The sequence below is a fragment of the Myotis davidii genome, unplaced genomic scaffold, assembly GCF_000327345.1.
Source record: "Myotis davidii unplaced genomic scaffold, ASM32734v1 scaffold1949, whole genome shotgun sequence".
NCBI classification, from domain to species: Eukaryota; Metazoa; Chordata; class Mammalia; order Chiroptera; family Vespertilionidae; genus Myotis; species Myotis davidii.
Genome location: NW_006300366.1, coordinates 904721 through 921986, shown reverse-complemented (window position 1 = coordinate 921986; position 17266 = coordinate 904721). Strand labels below are relative to the sequence as shown.

At 39.3% G+C, this 17266-nt stretch overlaps 1 protein-coding gene across 2 annotated transcripts in view; it reads right to left on the bottom strand.

The window, feature by feature from the left end:
• RNF212B (ring finger protein 212B) overlaps positions 1-17266 on the bottom strand; it is a 25933-nt gene that overhangs the window by 2068 nt on the left and 6599 nt on the right. The window contains exons 5-14 of one of the 2 annotated variants that reach the window (XM_006776793.2): positions 7382-7497; positions 6693-6753; positions 5608-5636; positions 4582-4628; positions 4318-4360; positions 4091-4154; positions 3454-3502; positions 1852-1891; positions 1357-1457; positions 658-719 (exon numbers count right to left, since the gene is read on the bottom strand). In XM_006776793.2, the coding sequence (XP_006776856.1) occupies positions 658-719; positions 1357-1457; positions 1852-1891; positions 3454-3502; positions 4091-4154; positions 4318-4360; positions 4582-4628; positions 5608-5636; positions 6693-6753; positions 7382-7497 (612 nt within the window). The remainder of the gene's footprint in view (positions 1-657; positions 720-1356; positions 1458-1851; positions 1892-3453; positions 3503-4090; positions 4155-4317; positions 4361-4581; positions 4629-5607; positions 5637-6692; positions 6754-7381; positions 7498-17266) is intronic. The other variant, XM_015572485.1, reaches the window with a different exon arrangement.

Here is a 17266-nt window from a genome sequence, read left to right as displayed (position 1 = left end):
TGCTGATGGAAATAAAAGGAACTTTGGAATACGAGAGCAAAATATTTATCTACCTTAGTAATTCCTTGGGGTCACCAGGAGCTTGGTACGGAGAAAGGGCTTAAATATCCTCAAGACCAACGTCATGAAAGTTAACTTAAAAGGCAAGCCTAGACTTTTCATAGAACAGAGCTCCTTAACAAACCTCGTTTCCACGCCCCTTTCCCCTCATTGCCTGGATCAGAAGGATAGTCCCATAAATTTATAAAATGTTACTCGTTATCTCAGGAGAAATAAACATGGTTTTCCTAGTTCTAGTAGTACCTCTCTGCAAAAAGATGTATTCCATCAAGAATACTTTTTTTGGTGAAACTTGGGAATGTCAGCTGTGTCCACAAACTTAGTTACTTTGGTCAAAATCAGTTTAAAGCCGTTCACTACTATGTGACCTAATTTTTTTAAACCTCAAACCAGGAAGCTAATCTGATAGTGGGATAGACTCTTTGAAACTTGAGACCATTATGGAAAATTGTGTACATATTGTTACCACACTTGAAACCCAGGTCATTCTCCACTGGGTACATTCTACCACCTTAACAGGAGACCAGAATGTGTCCAACGTGCAGGCCTAACGGTGAATTTTTCATACTCAGACAAGTTAGACTAGTCATGGCTCACCTGCAGGGCTGGTAGCTGAAAACCAGGAAGACTCTCCAGTGGGCTTCTATTCTCCCTCTGACCTGAAGAGGTGAAAGATAATTTTGTTGAGCAGTTCCTTGGTAGTGTTACTTGTGGAAAAGGGTAGTTCTTAATCTGGGAACACTGCTCAGAAGGGAAAAAACTCTTTGCTAAGCAATTTAAAAGGTGGCTGAATCCCCACTATTTAGGATGGTCCATTCTTTTTCTGTGAGGATGGAATGGGGACAGAGAGGTTTGAGTTTATGAGTAGGAAGATGTAGAAACAATATAAAGATTTTGGTGAGCTATGGAAGATCAGAGCCCCTTATCAAGAGGACTGGTAGCAGAGGTACCTTCCTGAAAAAGATGGGTATAGGATACTGACTTTATCATCTCATTCAGAACTGAACTCCTAGCAATGTTCAAACAGGGATCTCAAAGGCGGGGGGTGGGGGGGGGTCAGTTTAATAAATAGCAGAACTTAACTGGTGACAGGATACGTGCTATTTAGGCAAAATTCAAAGCCTCCCTTCAATGTGAAGGAAACTGGATAAATTAAAGAATATTAAAGCATTAAACTGGAGATAATGCTCTTTTGTGGGAAGATCCTCAACTTCTTTTTGCCTTGAAAATTTTCATTTTACTGTATATGTGCCAGTGGTTGAAGCTACAATCCTTTAGGGATATGATTTAACTTACCTGAATTGTTGGGGGTGAGTACTTGTATGTGGCCTGAATCCCCACTATTCAGGGATGGTCTGAAAGAAAAAATCCCCAGTCCAGAGGAGGCAGATGAAGTTCTATGGAGGGGAAATAAAAGCATCAGCAGAGAAAAGGAAAGCTAAAAGTAAAAACATATGTAAAGAAAGAACCTATACATTTAGGCCAGGGACCCTACTTGCAAGTGAGAATAAAATTAAGTAATTGAGCCCAGTGAGCATGGCTCAGTGGTTGAGCATTGACCCATGAACCAGGAATCACAGTTCAATTCCTGGCCAGGGTGCATTACCGGTTACAGGCTCGATCTCCTGTGTGGAGTGTGCAGGAGGCAGCCAATCAGTGATTCCCTCTCATCATTGATGTTTCACTCTCTCCCTTCCTCTCTGAAATCAATAAAAATATATTTTAAATCTAAAAAAATTAAGTGTCCCAGTGAGCAAGATCTCAAGTGAAGGGAAGCACAGTGTTACTCACCTGTATGATAGGCTGTGAGTGGAAGCTGGTGAAGGGGTTTCTAGAAAGCATAAAAATGAACCTGTGAGATAATTCATAGACTGGAGAAGAGATTCAGGTATACTCAGGGCCAGGGAAAAGGTACTAGGAATCAAAGATTTTCATCACATATATAAAAAAACCAACTTTGGTTTTGTTGATTTTTTCTACTATTTTCTATTCCCTAGTTCATTAATTTCTGTTCTAATCTTTGGTTCTTTGAAGTGATCAACAAAAACATTAACATTTAGTATTTAGCCATACTGTCCAAGAAAAAAATAAGGAAGCCTCAAATAACTAAAATCAGAAATTAAAGAGGGAATATTACTATAAAAATTACCATAAATAAATTGGGTAGCTCAGCCAGTGTTGCTCAGTGGTTGAGCTTCAACCTAAGAACCAAGAAGTCATGATTTGTTTTTTTGTTTTTAAATATTTTTTTTTATTGATTTCATAGATGAAGGGAGAGGGAGATAGAAACATCAATGATGAGAGAGAATCAGGGATCGGCGGCCTCCTGCACAGCGCCCACTGGGGATAGAGCCCACAACCCGGACATATGCCCCTGATCGGAATCGAACCTGGGACCCCTCAGTCCACAGGCCGACGAAGAAGTCACGATTTGATTCCTGGTCAGGGCACATGCCTGTGTTGTGGGCTCACCCCCCTGCCAATCAATGATTCTCTCATCATTGATGTTTCTATCTCTCCCTCTTCCTTTCTCTTTCTGAAGTCAATAAAAAATATATTTTAAAAAAGTAAATTTGCTAGGACACCTACATTTTTCAAAGGGGTAAGTATGGAACAATTGAGAGACTTTGGTGAAATTAAAAAATGGTTATTCTAAAGAGATTTGCAAATTTCAAATTGCCTTTTTGGAAAGAAAGGGAAATCTCTGATAAGTATTCTCTAATACCCTTAAAATAGTAATAACAGTAATTTTAAGAGGGAAGAGAAAAGAAAAGTGGGTGGAACAAAAATATTTCTTCACTGGAAAATATGTTTAATACACAGTGAAGAAGCCAGATATCCTGTAGGCCAGGGGTCCTCAAACTTTTTAAACAGGGGGCCAATTCACTGTCCCTCAGACCGTTGGAGGGCCAGACTATAGTTTAAAAAAAACTATGAACAAATTCCTATGCACACTGCACATATCTTATTTTGAAGTAAAAAAACAAAACAGGAACAAATACAATATTTGTATTTGCATGTGGCCTGTGGGCTGTAGTTTGAGGAGCCCTGCTGTAGGCTATCAAAATTGGCATCTAGTTACCCTCCTTTTAAGCCTAACTTCTACTGCCATCTTGTGGCAATTTAAAAAATCCAAGTCAATTATTTTATTCAAGTTATCCATTTGACTAGATGAGGTTTTCAATGACTTTCTATCATTCAAACCTCTTCTTTCCCCCTTATCAGTTTGGGAACAGAAATATCATTATTTGAAAAGTAATACTATATGTGTGGATATCTGGAATCACTGGAACAAACAAAATAAAATGGCGTTATATTATACACAGAAAACCAGAAATCTGCTGGTGTATGCACAGAATATTTTGTTTTCTGACACCTTTTTCTCCCCCTTACCAGTATAAGAGTCGCTGGGAGTGCTCCTTCCCTGAACGCCTCTGGCTCCCTGATGGACAAATAATAAACATCCATTAATAAATGTACCTTAATTTCCTGGCTTCCATATTCCTTGCCATTTCTCTATATCTACACATTGAAGCACATTTTGTTCTCCCGGATTGGATATCTAGTCCACACTATATTACTTCCAAAATGCATATGACTGTTAATTTAGTGCTTGAACATTTCCACTATTTCACCCCTATTTGGTCTCTGCAGCAGCTTCCAACTTCAGGTCTGTGCTGCCAAAAGAAAAGTCTAGGATGTCCTCAGATAACTTATGTCAAAATCACATAAGTTTAATATTCTTGCCTTAAATCTTTGCTTTCATTTAGCATTCGAAATCTCATACTAGCCTGGTTGGTGTGGCTCAATGATTGAGCACTGACCTATGAACCAGGTCACAATTCAATTCCTGGTCAGGGAACATGCTCTGGTTGTGGGCTCAATACCCAGTATGGGTTGTGCAGGAGCAACTGATCAATGATTCTCATCATTGATGTTTCTCTCTCTCTTGCCCTCTCCTTTCCTCTCTAAAATCAATAAAAATTACAAATAAATCTCAGTCTAGAAAGAGAAGGTAACTTTTACTTACTTGTCCCACGCTGCTACTAAAGCCAGCCACTCTATAAGGGATGGACTCCACTGAGGAGGACCGGCTGTATAAGGTGAGACAAAACAAAACAAACAAACAAACCTGGCATTAAACTTTTGCAGAGACCTAAAGTCTCCTTAGTCTCTGTCTCAGCCACATCTAAGTATTTCTTTCATCTTCCAACTTTTGCTAACAGTTTAATGTTGCTATGTAGGCTTCCTACTCACCTGACCACTTGACTGCTATGCTGACAACTGGGTCTTGGAGTAACTAAAAAGGAATAAAGTGCAGAATGAAAAGTTTCCATCAATAGGATGCTCTTGCCTAGCCAATAGGTTGCCAGTGGGTATCTGGTTGTATGATCTCATTTCATACATAAGGTTAAGGAAATCACATTATAGTCTCTGAGAGGAAACCATCTTCCAGATGGGAAAAAGATATTTATTCATCTCACACAGATTTTGGGGCAAAAAAAAAAAAATGTTCTCTACCTGACTGTGTTGGGGAAGTAATGCCCACTGGTCGAGGTGTGGTTGGCCTGCAAGGAAAAAACAGGAGGCAGCTTTAATATCTCTAAGTAGAAATTTCACACTAGAGGATAAATCAAATCATTGTTTTTAGAAGTGATAGCTTTCTCTCTGAGAATAAATTGCTTATTATCATGTATTAACAGGTATCATCCAAAATATGGAATCCAAGTTTCCATATGAGACCCCCTTGGCTGTCCAACTCCCTAAGTTCTTCCCTTTATTGCCCACAATATGATAAGTTTTGAAGTCCTCCTTTCCTTCTTTCTTTCCTCAGTGCCTTACCACGTACTTTCCATATATCTCACCAACTGTCCATTCATTCATATATCCACCATTCCCCCTCACTCTCTCCATCCCCTCATCCATCTATCCAACAAGCATTTATTTAGTGCTTATATGTCCTAGATACTGAGATTACAAAGATACTAGAATATGATTCCTATCTCTGAGAGGCTAAAGGTTAGGGGGGACATAATAATAATAATAAAGCAAGATTTAGTGTTATAATGGGCATATCAAAAGTACAGAAATATGAAAGAATACCAAGCTAACTTCTGCGAATACAGGAGCCATGTGTTTTTTAATCCACCAATACAGGACTAACATTAAAAATATTTAACAATTACCAATTAGAATGACTGGTGATGCATACCCAGCATTTAATAAATAGTGGTCACTTAATGAATATCTATTCCATAAATGAATAATAGAACACCTACTCTAGCTAATGAAGTCTTGACAGAAGAAATGACATGGGAGTTGAATTCTGAAGAATGAGTAGGATTTCATAAGATGATGGTTAAGGGGGAACATTACTTTCAAGATTTTACTTCAGCACTTTTCAGTGAGTAACTCTTTCTTGGAGAAGTGAAAGATAAGTTCATTAACCATTTCCTTCACCTCAGAGCTCACACAAGAGTTACAACCAAGAGTCAAGAAAGAACAAACATTTTCAAAGAGGGTAGAATGGGGCCTGATAAAACTGACCTGCTTCCTTGGTACCAACTTGGTGATTCCTATAAGTGAAAAAAGAAAAAAGAGAGAGTGAAGGAAACTAAAGCTCAAGGGTCTTAATCTGTAGATCTTACTTATTAGATACGTAAGCTGCAATGTCTGCTAGCTGTGGTTGTTAAGACTTCCAATAGGAGAAAAAATAGCAGCAGTGTTTCCTTAGGAAAATTTTAGCTTTGGGGGAATAAAATTCTAACTCCTCATAAAAAGACATTGAGAATCCTGTAGACTAATATACATGGGGAAATAGGGGAGAAAAAGAAAAATGACAGCATTACAATGTGCTATAATAGTTACAGGAGCAGGATCAAGAGGAACATTATATACGTACAGAGTACATTCTTAGGAAGAAACAAATGTCCAGGAAATATAGTTTGAGGCATAAGAAGGGTCCTGAGATGTCGTGGGATTCTTGAAGAGAAATTTTAAGTTACAATAGATATCCTATATAAAAACCTAATATGCAAATCAACCTAACAGTGGAACGATCAAATGACCGGTCGCTATGATGCACACTGACCACCAGGGGGCAGACGCTCAATGCAAGAGCTGCCCTGGTGGTCAGTGTGCTCCCACAGGGGGAGCGCCACTCAGCCAGAAGCTGGGCTCATGGCTTGGGAGGGCAGTGGTGGTGGCAGGAGCCTCTCCCGCCTCCACAGCAACGCTAAGGAACAGTCATCCCAATGGTAAGGAGCAGTGAGCAGGTGGGTGGTAAGGAGTGAGGGGTCCTGTACTGTGAGAGGATGCAGGCTGGGCTGAGGGGACTCCCCCCCCCAGTGCACGAATTTTGTGCACTGGGCCTCTAGTCTCTTTTATAAGAGAGCTTTCCAAATGGTATGTTGTAACTCACTGATGTTCAAGGATGGGCTATCAGTGTGCCAAATACTGACCCTTTCAGCCCTCCAAGGTCTTCTGTGGCCTCATGTGTCTACTACAGAGTGCTTATACACATATTATCAATTATATATGAAAAAGGTAGGAAACACTATTCTATTCAGTCTGCTAGATTGATGGGAATTATAGGAGAGAAAATCATAGTAAGGAAAATCAATTTCACTCACCTTCAGGATGGCTAGAAATTTCTTTAGTTCTCCATTCTCTTTCCTTAAAACTGACAGCTCTCTAGGCAAAAGATTAAAACAATCAGCTCTAGTAGGTCAGTGGGATAATTATTTTGATTATTATCTAGTTAATGCTTATGGAGAGATGCCTGCCACCATACCCGGTATTCCTCTCAGAGACCTAGTAATTCGGGGAGGCAATGGCAGAGTTTTGATGATGAGAAGAATCAGATGGACAAAATAAACAGTCACTTAGTACGATTTCAGGGGAGTTTACATAGAATCCCATTTCCTCTCCACATAAACCGCTGGCCTGCTGATACCTGAAAATTTCCATCAAGGATTCCATCTTGTAGCTTAAGATTTCCAAAATATATCCTCCTAGAGGTAACATTTTAAATGCTGTCTCTTGTCTTTATCACTGTGAAAAAGCTATATCTGATTTCTCTGAAGAAGCAGTTTTTGATCAGGGGAGTAAGAAAGGAAAGCTATAAAGTAAGGAGGACCCCTCGAGGGAAGAAAAATGAAAATAAAATAGAGATTGAGGGGACTAAAAATTCTGTACCTGATTTGCCCAAGATAAACATAAACACATATGGAGCAATTTTCAGGCTTTGCAACCATAGGAATTAAGAGCTATAGCTTCTATGCAAGAAAAAAGCTCTCTGGTGATTTGATTTGTCACTTACTTGTTCTGGTTGGCCATTGTTTGCCGTGCCTCCTGCATGGCTGCTTCTAACTTTGTAATTCTATGCTTATAAAAGGCAATGAGGAGATCTGTTTGTTTTTTCTGGAAACTCCACACCTATGAAGGAAAACGAGACCTATGACAAATACCCCCATAACTCCTTACTTCTGGCAACAAAGGAAAATACATCAACTCATACTTTATTTTTTTTAATTTTTTTTATTGATTTCAGAGAGGAAAGGAGAGGGAGAGATAGAAACATCAACTATGAGAGAGAATCATTGATTGGCCACTTCCTGCACTCCCCACACTGGGGATCGAGCCCACAACCTGGGCATATGGCCTGACAGGGAATTGAGCTGTGACCTAGTTCATAGGCCGATGTTCAACCACTGAGCCATGCAGCCAGGCCTCAACTCACACTTTATTATTGATCATTTTCTTCTGAGCATCTGGCCTAGTTCATGACTCCCCAGAACTAGAGGGTTCAGCATTAGGAAAAAACACACAAAACTGTTCATTCCCAGGACACTGGCCTCCTAACATCTTAAAAAGAATATTTGGCCGAAACCGGTTTGGCTCAGTGGATAGAGCGTCGGCCTGCGGACTGAAGGGTCCCAGGTTCGATTCTGGTCAAGGGCGTGTACCTGGGTTGCGGGCACATCCCCAGTAGGAGATGTGCAGGAGGCAGCTGATCGATGTTTCTCTCTCATCGATGTTTCTAACTCTCTATCTCTCTCCCTTCCTCTCTGTAAAAAATCAATAAAATATATTTTAAAAAATGTTGGAATTGGTTCTGATCTAACTTATCAGATTACTTCTACATTCCAGAGCACTAGTAACCAACTTACTTTCCCTAAGAAACTCATGCAGAGTCATATACAGGTTGCTTTTGCTGCTATAGAAAAGGGCAAAGAGACACTGAAGGGGATTACTTATTCCTGAATTTTATTTCTAGGCATGGAAAAATAATTTTATCTTTTGCCACCATTTGATAGAGTGATGTGCATATCATGGGGTTATTGAGTCAAATCAAAAGTTAATATTTAGAAAGGGTTTTTGCTTTGTCAAACTCTACTTTTGAATACACAGCAGTATTTATGTGTCATCTGCTTTCTCCCTACTCAAGACTAAACCTTTTGTCTAAGGTTTTTCCTAGATTATGGTATCTTTCTTTTTTTGTTTTTATCTTTCTTCTTTTTAAAATCTTCACCCGAGAATATTTTTCCATTGATTTTCAGAGAGAGTGGAAGAGAGAGGGAAAGACAGAGAGAAATATCAATGTGAGAGAAACATATTGATTGGTTGCCTCCTGCATGCACCCTGACCAGGGCCCAGCCAGGAAGGAACCTGCAACCAAGGTACATGCCCTTCTCCAGAATTGAACCTGAACCCTTCAGTCTGAATGCAGATGCTCTATCCACTGAGCCAAACTGGCTAGGGCCTTTGATCTTAGTATCTTGACATAAACCTTTGTTCTTACCTAATTTGAAAGTTGCTTTTACCTCTTTCCTTTCTACTCAAAGCCAATGAAACTAGTTCTAGATCAGTGGTTCTCAACCTTCTGGCCCTTTAAATACAGTTCCTCATGTTGTGACCCAACCATAAAAGTATTTTCATTGCTACTTCATAATTGTAATGTTGCTACTGTTATGAATCATAATGTAAATATCTGATATGCAGGATGGTCTTACCCCTGTGAAAGGGATTTCAACCGCCAAAGGGGTCGCAACCCACAGGTTGAGAACCGGTGTTCTAGGTAGATAAGAATTAACTGTAGTCTATTTTTTAAAGTTGATTTCATAGAAGTAAAACATGCTTGTTTTAGAAAATTTGAACAGTGCAGGAGTGAAAAAAAATCACTCAGCATTCTGAGAGTTAACTAAAATCATGGTGGTGGTAGTGGAATATTGGGGAACAATAGATTTTACAGATAGATGTAATCCATAGCTAGAAAACAGTATCCTAAACTCCCAACCTACTCTTTTTTATTCATTTAATTTATTTTTTTGTTAGTCCTCACCTGAGGATATTTTTCCATTGATTTTTAGAGAGTGGAAGGGAGGGAGAAAAATAGAAACATCGATGTGAGAGAGTCACATTAATTGGTTGCCTCCTGAAGAGGTATGTGCCCTTGACCAGAATTGTACCCGGGACCCTTCAGTCTGAGGGCCCAACCTCCATCCACTCAGCCAAACTCCTAACCTCCTCTTGAGGTAAGTTTTCAATTAGATTAAGTATCAGGCTAAGGCCAAGAAAATCCAAATCCTGCCCTGGACCAGTTCTCCCTTTGAGACTTCCAAGGGTCATACATGCACTGAAAACAGAACCCACTGTGGAACTCCAGGGAGCCAGAATGGAGTACTGGAAGGCCTTTTGCCTAGGCCTAAGGAGGCCTACTTTGCCTACTTATCCCCCAAAAAACTCAAATCCAAAAATCTCAGATCTGACCATTCCAAGAAAAAGAAAGACCAATGCAGAAAAACAACCACCAGCAAGAAGTGTTAGAGGAGCCCTAGCAGGTTTGGCTCAGTGAATAGAGTGTCGGTCTGAGGACCGAAGGGTCTCAGGTTCAATTCCAGTCAAGGGTACATGCCCAGGTTTTGGGCTCGATTCCCAGTAGGGAGCGTGCAGGAGGCAGCCGATCAATGATTCTCTCTCATCATTGATGTTTCTCTCTCTCCCTCTCACTTCCTCTCTGAAATCACTAAAAATGTAGTAAAAAAACAACAACCAAGTGTTAGAGGAGAGGAACAAGTGGTTTTGCCTGATGCTAGAGTAAAAATGTTTAGCTTATTTCAAATATGTCCACCAGCCCCCACCTGATGGTTCAGTTGGTTGGAACGTCGTCCCACACACCAAAATTTATAGGTTTGGTCCCATTTGGGGCTCCTATGGGAGGCAGTGGGTCAATGTTTCTCTCTCACATCGATGTTTCTCTTTCACATCTTCTCTAAGATCAATAAAAGCATATCCTCTAGTGAGGATTAAAAAAAAATACATCCACCAAAGAAGATGCTAAACCTAACTCAGTAATGAATCTCAGTATTTTTAAAATTTTTTAATTATTAGCAAACTCATTATTATGCTTCATTCCAATCCTTCAGCCTCATAAAAAGGTTGGCTTCTTTATTTTCTAAAGGACAAATTTTGCTCACTTATAGTTGTTGTTTTTTAACTTGGGGATTGCCCTAATCGGTTTGGCTTAGTGGATAGAGCAGCAGCCTGAGGACAAAAGAGGGTCCAGGTTTGATTCCGGTCAAGGGCATGTACCTCGGTTGCAGGCTCCTCCCCAGCCTGGGCCCTGGTCAGGGCTCATGCAGGAGGCAACCAATCTATGTGTTTCTCTCACATCAATGTTTCTCTCTTTCTTTCCCTCTCTCTTCTACTCTCCCTAAAAATCAATGGAAAAATATCCTCAGGTGAGGGTTAACAAAACAAAAACAAACAAACAAAAAACTTGGGGATTATTTTGTTAATATTTTAAAGTAAAAAGAACAGATAATAATAAATGTAGTTCTGTTGAAGCCCTAGCTGGCATTGCTCAGTGGTTAGAGTGGCGGCCTACAAACCCAAGGAGGTTCAGGAGGCAACCATTCTCTCTCACACCAATGTTTGTCTCTCTCTCTGCCCCCCTTCCTTCCCTCCCTCTCTCCCACTGTCTCTTAAAAAGTAATAGAAAAACTATCCTTAGGTGAGGATAAACACACACACACACACACACACAAAAGTAGATCTGTTGATAACATCTTGATATCTCCAAGTGTTAATTTTTATTTTATTTACTGAAGAAAGTGTTTTTAAAACTTCAGTTCTGAATTAGGTCCAGTTAATGGCAAGAGGGTGGAGAAATCACTGAAAGCTACTGAGAGAAGCACGGTAATGAAAGCAAAGGGGGAGTCAGCAGTTTATTATAAGACATAAGCTATTTTGGTCCAATGTGGGTATGCATTTCACACTTATTTTTAAAAGGGGATTTTGTTTGTTTATTAAAAGTAATATATATTTAAAATGAATATTAGCTTTACTGACTATTTTTTGTGCTAAAGAATGGCTCTCCTACCTCATTTTAAATGTCAGAGTTTTTTTTAGTTGAAGATTTATATTCCTGTCAATCTTAATGTTTTGAACGTTTATTAAGAAATTGTGGCCGAAACCGGTTTGGCTCAGTGGATAGAGCGTCGGCCTGCGGACTGAAGGGTCCCGGGTTCGATTCCGGTCAAGGGCATGTACCTGGGTTGCGAGCACATCCCCAGTGGGAGATGTGCAGGAGGCAGCTGATCGATGTTTCTCTCTCATCGATATTTCTAACTCTCTATCTCTCTCCCCTCCTCTCTGTAAAAAATCAATAAAATATATTAAAAAAAAAAAAGAAATTGTGAAGTTTTAGAAATTTACTTTAAAGGTATTGCTTTCTCACTTTGACACTCAAAACCTATTAGTTTACCTTATATATCTTTTGTGAAACTGACTCCTTTGTTCCATAATATCTAAAGGTCTTACTTAGTATTTTAAAATTATATCTCAAGATAATCATACAGTTGAGAAAAGGACATTTCTCTTTATAGACATATTCCAGCTAAAAAAAGGAGACAGGAATAACAAAGTTAAAATATAAGCATTTTGCCACTCTTAGTGCACTATGGATCTATGTGAAGTTCATCAATGGCTACCATCACACAAAATGAGATGCAGAAGATCATTTTATACCTCTTGGTAAATGCAACAATGCTATCAAGTATTCTTGCCTCCCACCCCCTCAATCAAATGATTCTAGGTAAGCCTAAATCTCACTATTATCTTACTGAAGAAACAGAGCACAGACAAGCACATTAAATGATTCCATGAACAAAATCTGCACTGTGAACAACTCTACAGGACAAAAGACCATTTTCTTCAACAATAATAAAAAAACAAATGAGAGGAAACTTATAGTTTGAAAAAAACTGAACTATATAGATCTTACCAAAACCCAATTCAAACAAAGTTTTAAGATAATTATGGGACAACTGGGGAAATGTGAATGCTGACTGATTAGTTGATAATATTAGGGAATTATTATTTTAGCATGACACAGTTATATTTAAGGAAGGAGTCTCCATCTTTTAGAGGCACACTCTTAAATATTTATAGATTGAAACTATATGCTATCTAGTTTTGGCTGTAAAATAATCTATATTATATGGGTGGCAGTAGGAATAAATAGAAGGTTGGCATGTAAAGCAGGGTGATGGAGCTGGAAATGTTAAAGTGAATAGTATGGGTCCTTGTCCTTTAGTAGCTCATCACCATATAATAGAAGAGATCAGATGTATGAACTAATAAAACACAAGGTGATAGGCAGAACAAAGTTATGTATAGTATAAAGTACAGAAATAATGATTAAGAGGTAACTATTCAGGCTTCAGAGTGTGGAAGTCAGGTATTCTAGGCATAGAGTTATGAAACTATCCTATATAATAAAACCCTAATATGCAAATCAGCCAAATGGCCAAAAAAAACGACTGGTTGCTATGATGCACACTGACCACTAGGGGGAAGACACCGATGCAGGAGCTGGGGGCAGCTCCTGTGTTGAGCGTCTTGCCCCCCCTCCCCCCGCCCCGCTCCAGAGGGAGGCAACCAGTGGTGGTGATGGGGGGGGCGGGGAGGGGGAGCTAGCAACACCAGGCCGCCAGCCAAGGTGGGTGCCAGTGTTCCCTCTTCCCCATTGCCATTGACCTGCCCACTGGTCGCCCCGCAGAGGGAGGTGACCAGTGGCGGCAGTGGGGGGTGGGGCCGGCCAGCAGGTGGCACCAGGCCTCCAGCCAAGGTGGGTGCCCCCCCCCTGCCCATTGTCCTACAGATCAGCCCGACACTTATAACTGTGTGACAAAGCCAATTACTTAACACCTCTCTGCTTCAGTTTTTCCATCCATAAGATGGGGAAAATGGTACTACTGCCTCAGAAGGATCACATTATGTACTACTTTTTATAATCAGGGCAAAAAAAATGTAGTTGCCCATACAACAGCAAGATGCCTTTCACCTGCATGAAAAGTATGGTCACTGGTGCGTGCAGCGTCCTGGATTGCGAGAGGGATGTCTGGTAATCGGACATCCCTTGAGGGCACAGGCCGGACTGAGGGGCACCCCCCCCCCCACACCCTCCATATGCAAATTTCGTGCACTGGGTCTCTAGTATGGTATATAAAAGAACTACAAATAATTAAGTCTACTTTATAGATTAGGTAATAAATAACCTACCTAAGAACTTACGCTGGCATGTATTAGTAAGATGTGAGGTGGGAGTTGTGGATGAGATCGGAGGTTAGAAGGAAACAGACCATTAAGGGATCTAGGTGTCACTCTCAAGAGTCTGAAACTTGTGACAGAAAGCCACCAAAGCGTTTTGAAAAGGCAGTTTCACGTTCAGGTTTGTAATTGAAATAGATTATTGTGTTGCTCAGAGAGAACAGATTTGAGCAAAAAAGAATCCTAAAAATGTATCCTTATCAAAAGCAATTAGATGTCAATGAGAGAGCCACAGCAGCCCACAGGATTGGGAGTTAAGTTTTGGGCTGCACGGTTTATCAAAATAATATTACCTCTCCCACTGGCTAAAGGTTCCTCAGCCTCCGGCCCAGTGGTGAAAAGAGTTCAACTACACTGCTTCAGAAATCCTAAGTACTGACAAATTGCTTTTCCTTTCAGGTAAAATAAATTTAGACTAAATAAAATCTTTCTTCAAAAGCACCATTGATTCTCAGTTGTTCAATTTTTTAATTTAAGTGAGAGATGAAGAATTGGTCAGTTCTACTGATGAGATCAGACCTTGACATGATTTTATTCAAATTGTAGATATGGTAGTTATTAATGTATATGTTAGCAAAACATGACTTCAAAGTCAGCAAACTACAGACCATGGCTAGCTGCCTTGTTTTGTGTGTGTGTGTGTGTGTGTGTGTGTGTGTGTGTGTGAGTGTGTGTGTTTTAATATTTCTTTTTAAAAATGTTTGTTTACTTATTTTATTTTATTGATTTTAGAGTGGAAGGGAGAGGGATATCGAGATAGAAGCATCGATGAGAGAGACATTGATTGGCTGCCTCCAGTATGCCTCCTAGAGGGGGTCAAGCCCACAACCTGGGCATGTGCCCTGACAGGGAATTGAACCGGGGAATTCTTGGTTCATGGGTTAATGCTCAGCCACTGAAGCATATAAGTCAGACTTAGCTGACTGTTTTTATGAATAAAATTTTACTGGAACACAGCCATATCTATTTGTTACATACTGCCCATGACTGCTTCTGCATTACAAGCAGAGTTTTGTAGCTGCAATACAGATTGTATGGCCTGCAAAGCCTAAAATATTTACTGGCCCTTTTAAAAAAAGTTTGTCAACCCAACGCTAAATTTATCAACGTTTCTGTATATCCATTTGTGTCTTTTTCTCTGAATTTGTCTTTCTTTGTGAATCTATACCTTTCTCTCTTTTTTATCTTAACCTCCCCTCTCTATTTCCTACTCTATTTGATGTCCTATTTATATTTATGTTATTTGTTCTCAATTTTAAAGTGAATGGGCACACCTGACCGGTTTGGCTCAGTGGATAGAGCGTCAGCCTGCAAACTCAAGGGTCCTGGGTTCGATTCCGGTCAAGGGCATGTACCTTGGTTGCGGGCACCAGTAGGGGGTGTGCAGGGGGCAGCTGATCGATGTTTCTCTCTCATTGATGTTTCTAACTCTCTATCCCTCTCCCTTCCTCTTTGTAAAAAATCAATAAAATATATTTAAAAAATAAATAAAAGGGTGAATTGGTCCACAGACCAATGCTCTATCCACTGAACCAAACCAGCCAGGGCTGTGAAAGCATTCTGAAAACTGTAAAGTACTATATTAATTTAAAGAATAATGTGAGAAAACTCACAATAGATTTTGAAAGGTCACAAACCTACAGGAAAATAATGAAAGACCACAAAAGTAAAAAGAAGTTTGTATTGTTTGTTTTCAAAGGGAAGTATAAAATACCACGTTGGCCCAAGCAGTCTTGCTTAGATTTCTCCCATAGCCTCATAACTGGTCTTCCTGCTTCTACTCTTAACATCTGTATAATCCATTCTCCACAAAGCAACCAGATTCTCTTTGAAAATTATATATCAGATAATGCCATTTCTTTGCTTAAAACCCTTAACAGTATCACACTGCACTTCAGGAAAAACCTAAATACCTTTCCATGGCCTACCAGTTCCTATACTATCAAGCCTCTCTCTTTGACCTTACCTTGAATTATTCCTCTTTCTCACCCTTCCAGCCATACATGTGCATTCATTCACTTAATAAATGTGTTTTATCTACCTAATTGGTTCCAGGTACATAGTTAGACATTGGGCAATACAAATATGATACCTGCCTTTCAAAAGCTTCAGTTCAATGAGAGAAACAGACATATGAACAAATAAATTCAAACATTTTTGCAGAATTAAGAAGAAGGTGGGATAGGAGTACAAAGGACAGAACAGAAATCTGCCTACAGGAATCAGAGAAGGCTTTACCAATGAAGGAACAATCACTGGCATTTGAAAGATGACTAGTTGTGGATAAGAGTGCATGTAGTCTATGACCTTGGAATGAAAGAAAGCTAACAGGTCCATATGGGGCTCTCCAATTCCCAAATATAGTTAGATAATTTTATCTATAAGTGAGTAAAGAACTCAAAATAAGCAGCTTGATAAAACTATTGGCCATAGAGTAGTACAGCAGAAAAATGCCCTTGTCAAGTCATTACAGAGATGGGGGATACTTAAAATGGATATTTAGATCAACATTCATTCATTCATTCATTCATTCAACAATTTTTTGAGTGTCCTTACATATTAAGAACTATCTGAAGATATAACAATAAACAAAACCAACCAAATCTCTGCCTTCATGGAGCTTACATTTCAGTGCCAGATTCAAACAATAAACAAATATATAGTATTAGAGGTAAGAACTATGATGAAAAATAAAGCAGGAAAAGTAGAGTGTTGGGCTATTATTTGAGGTATGAAAGTCAGCAAAGGTTTGACTGAAAGGAAAATTTGAGCAGAGGCCTGAATAAGGCAACCTAGACATTTCTTGGGTCAATTATTCAACTTCACAGACTAGGAAAACACATTTCAGACATTGCTGACTTCACCAAACTGGCCCTTTACTAAAGTGATGATTAACTGACCCTTTCCATTTATTTTATCTTGATTATTTGACCATGTGTAATTGGTCCCATGAAAGGTAGGTTAAGATTCAGACTACATATAATTTCTCTGCTAATCATTAGCTAATCCTGGGTTTAGTTATTAACTAAAGGTCTGCTCTTTCTCTTGCTCATGTGACCTTGTTTACATTTCTCCTTCAGTCCCAGCTGGATTTTATCTCCCCATAATGTTAAATACCATCCAAATTATGATGTTTCACCCAAGTAGCTAAAAGCAGAATGCAGCCAAAACCTCAATTTCCCTTCTGTCATCTCCAGAGTTAGGAATGAGGAGTGAAACCAAAGAAAAATTAAATCTACTAACTTCAGCTAGAAAATGACTAAGGCTCCTCTTCATGTTTAGGAAAAGGATACTTTCCTAAGAATGAGAAGAGTAGAACAGTGATAAAAATCTCAACAAACATGCTAAGATAGGAATCCCATGAGATTATGAAATAATCTCAGTGGAGAACTGAGAGTGAAAGGTAAAAACCAAAGCTTATATTTGGAAACTCTTTTAAATTGTTGTCCTGCCTTCTCTTCCATATATTCTTCTACATTCCTATAACTCCTGACCAAGTCAATGGTATGGTAAGCATCAGAAAAAGAAAAATATTTTTCTAAAATTCTGGCACCCAGTTATGAATACTAAGTGAAGAAATACACACACACAC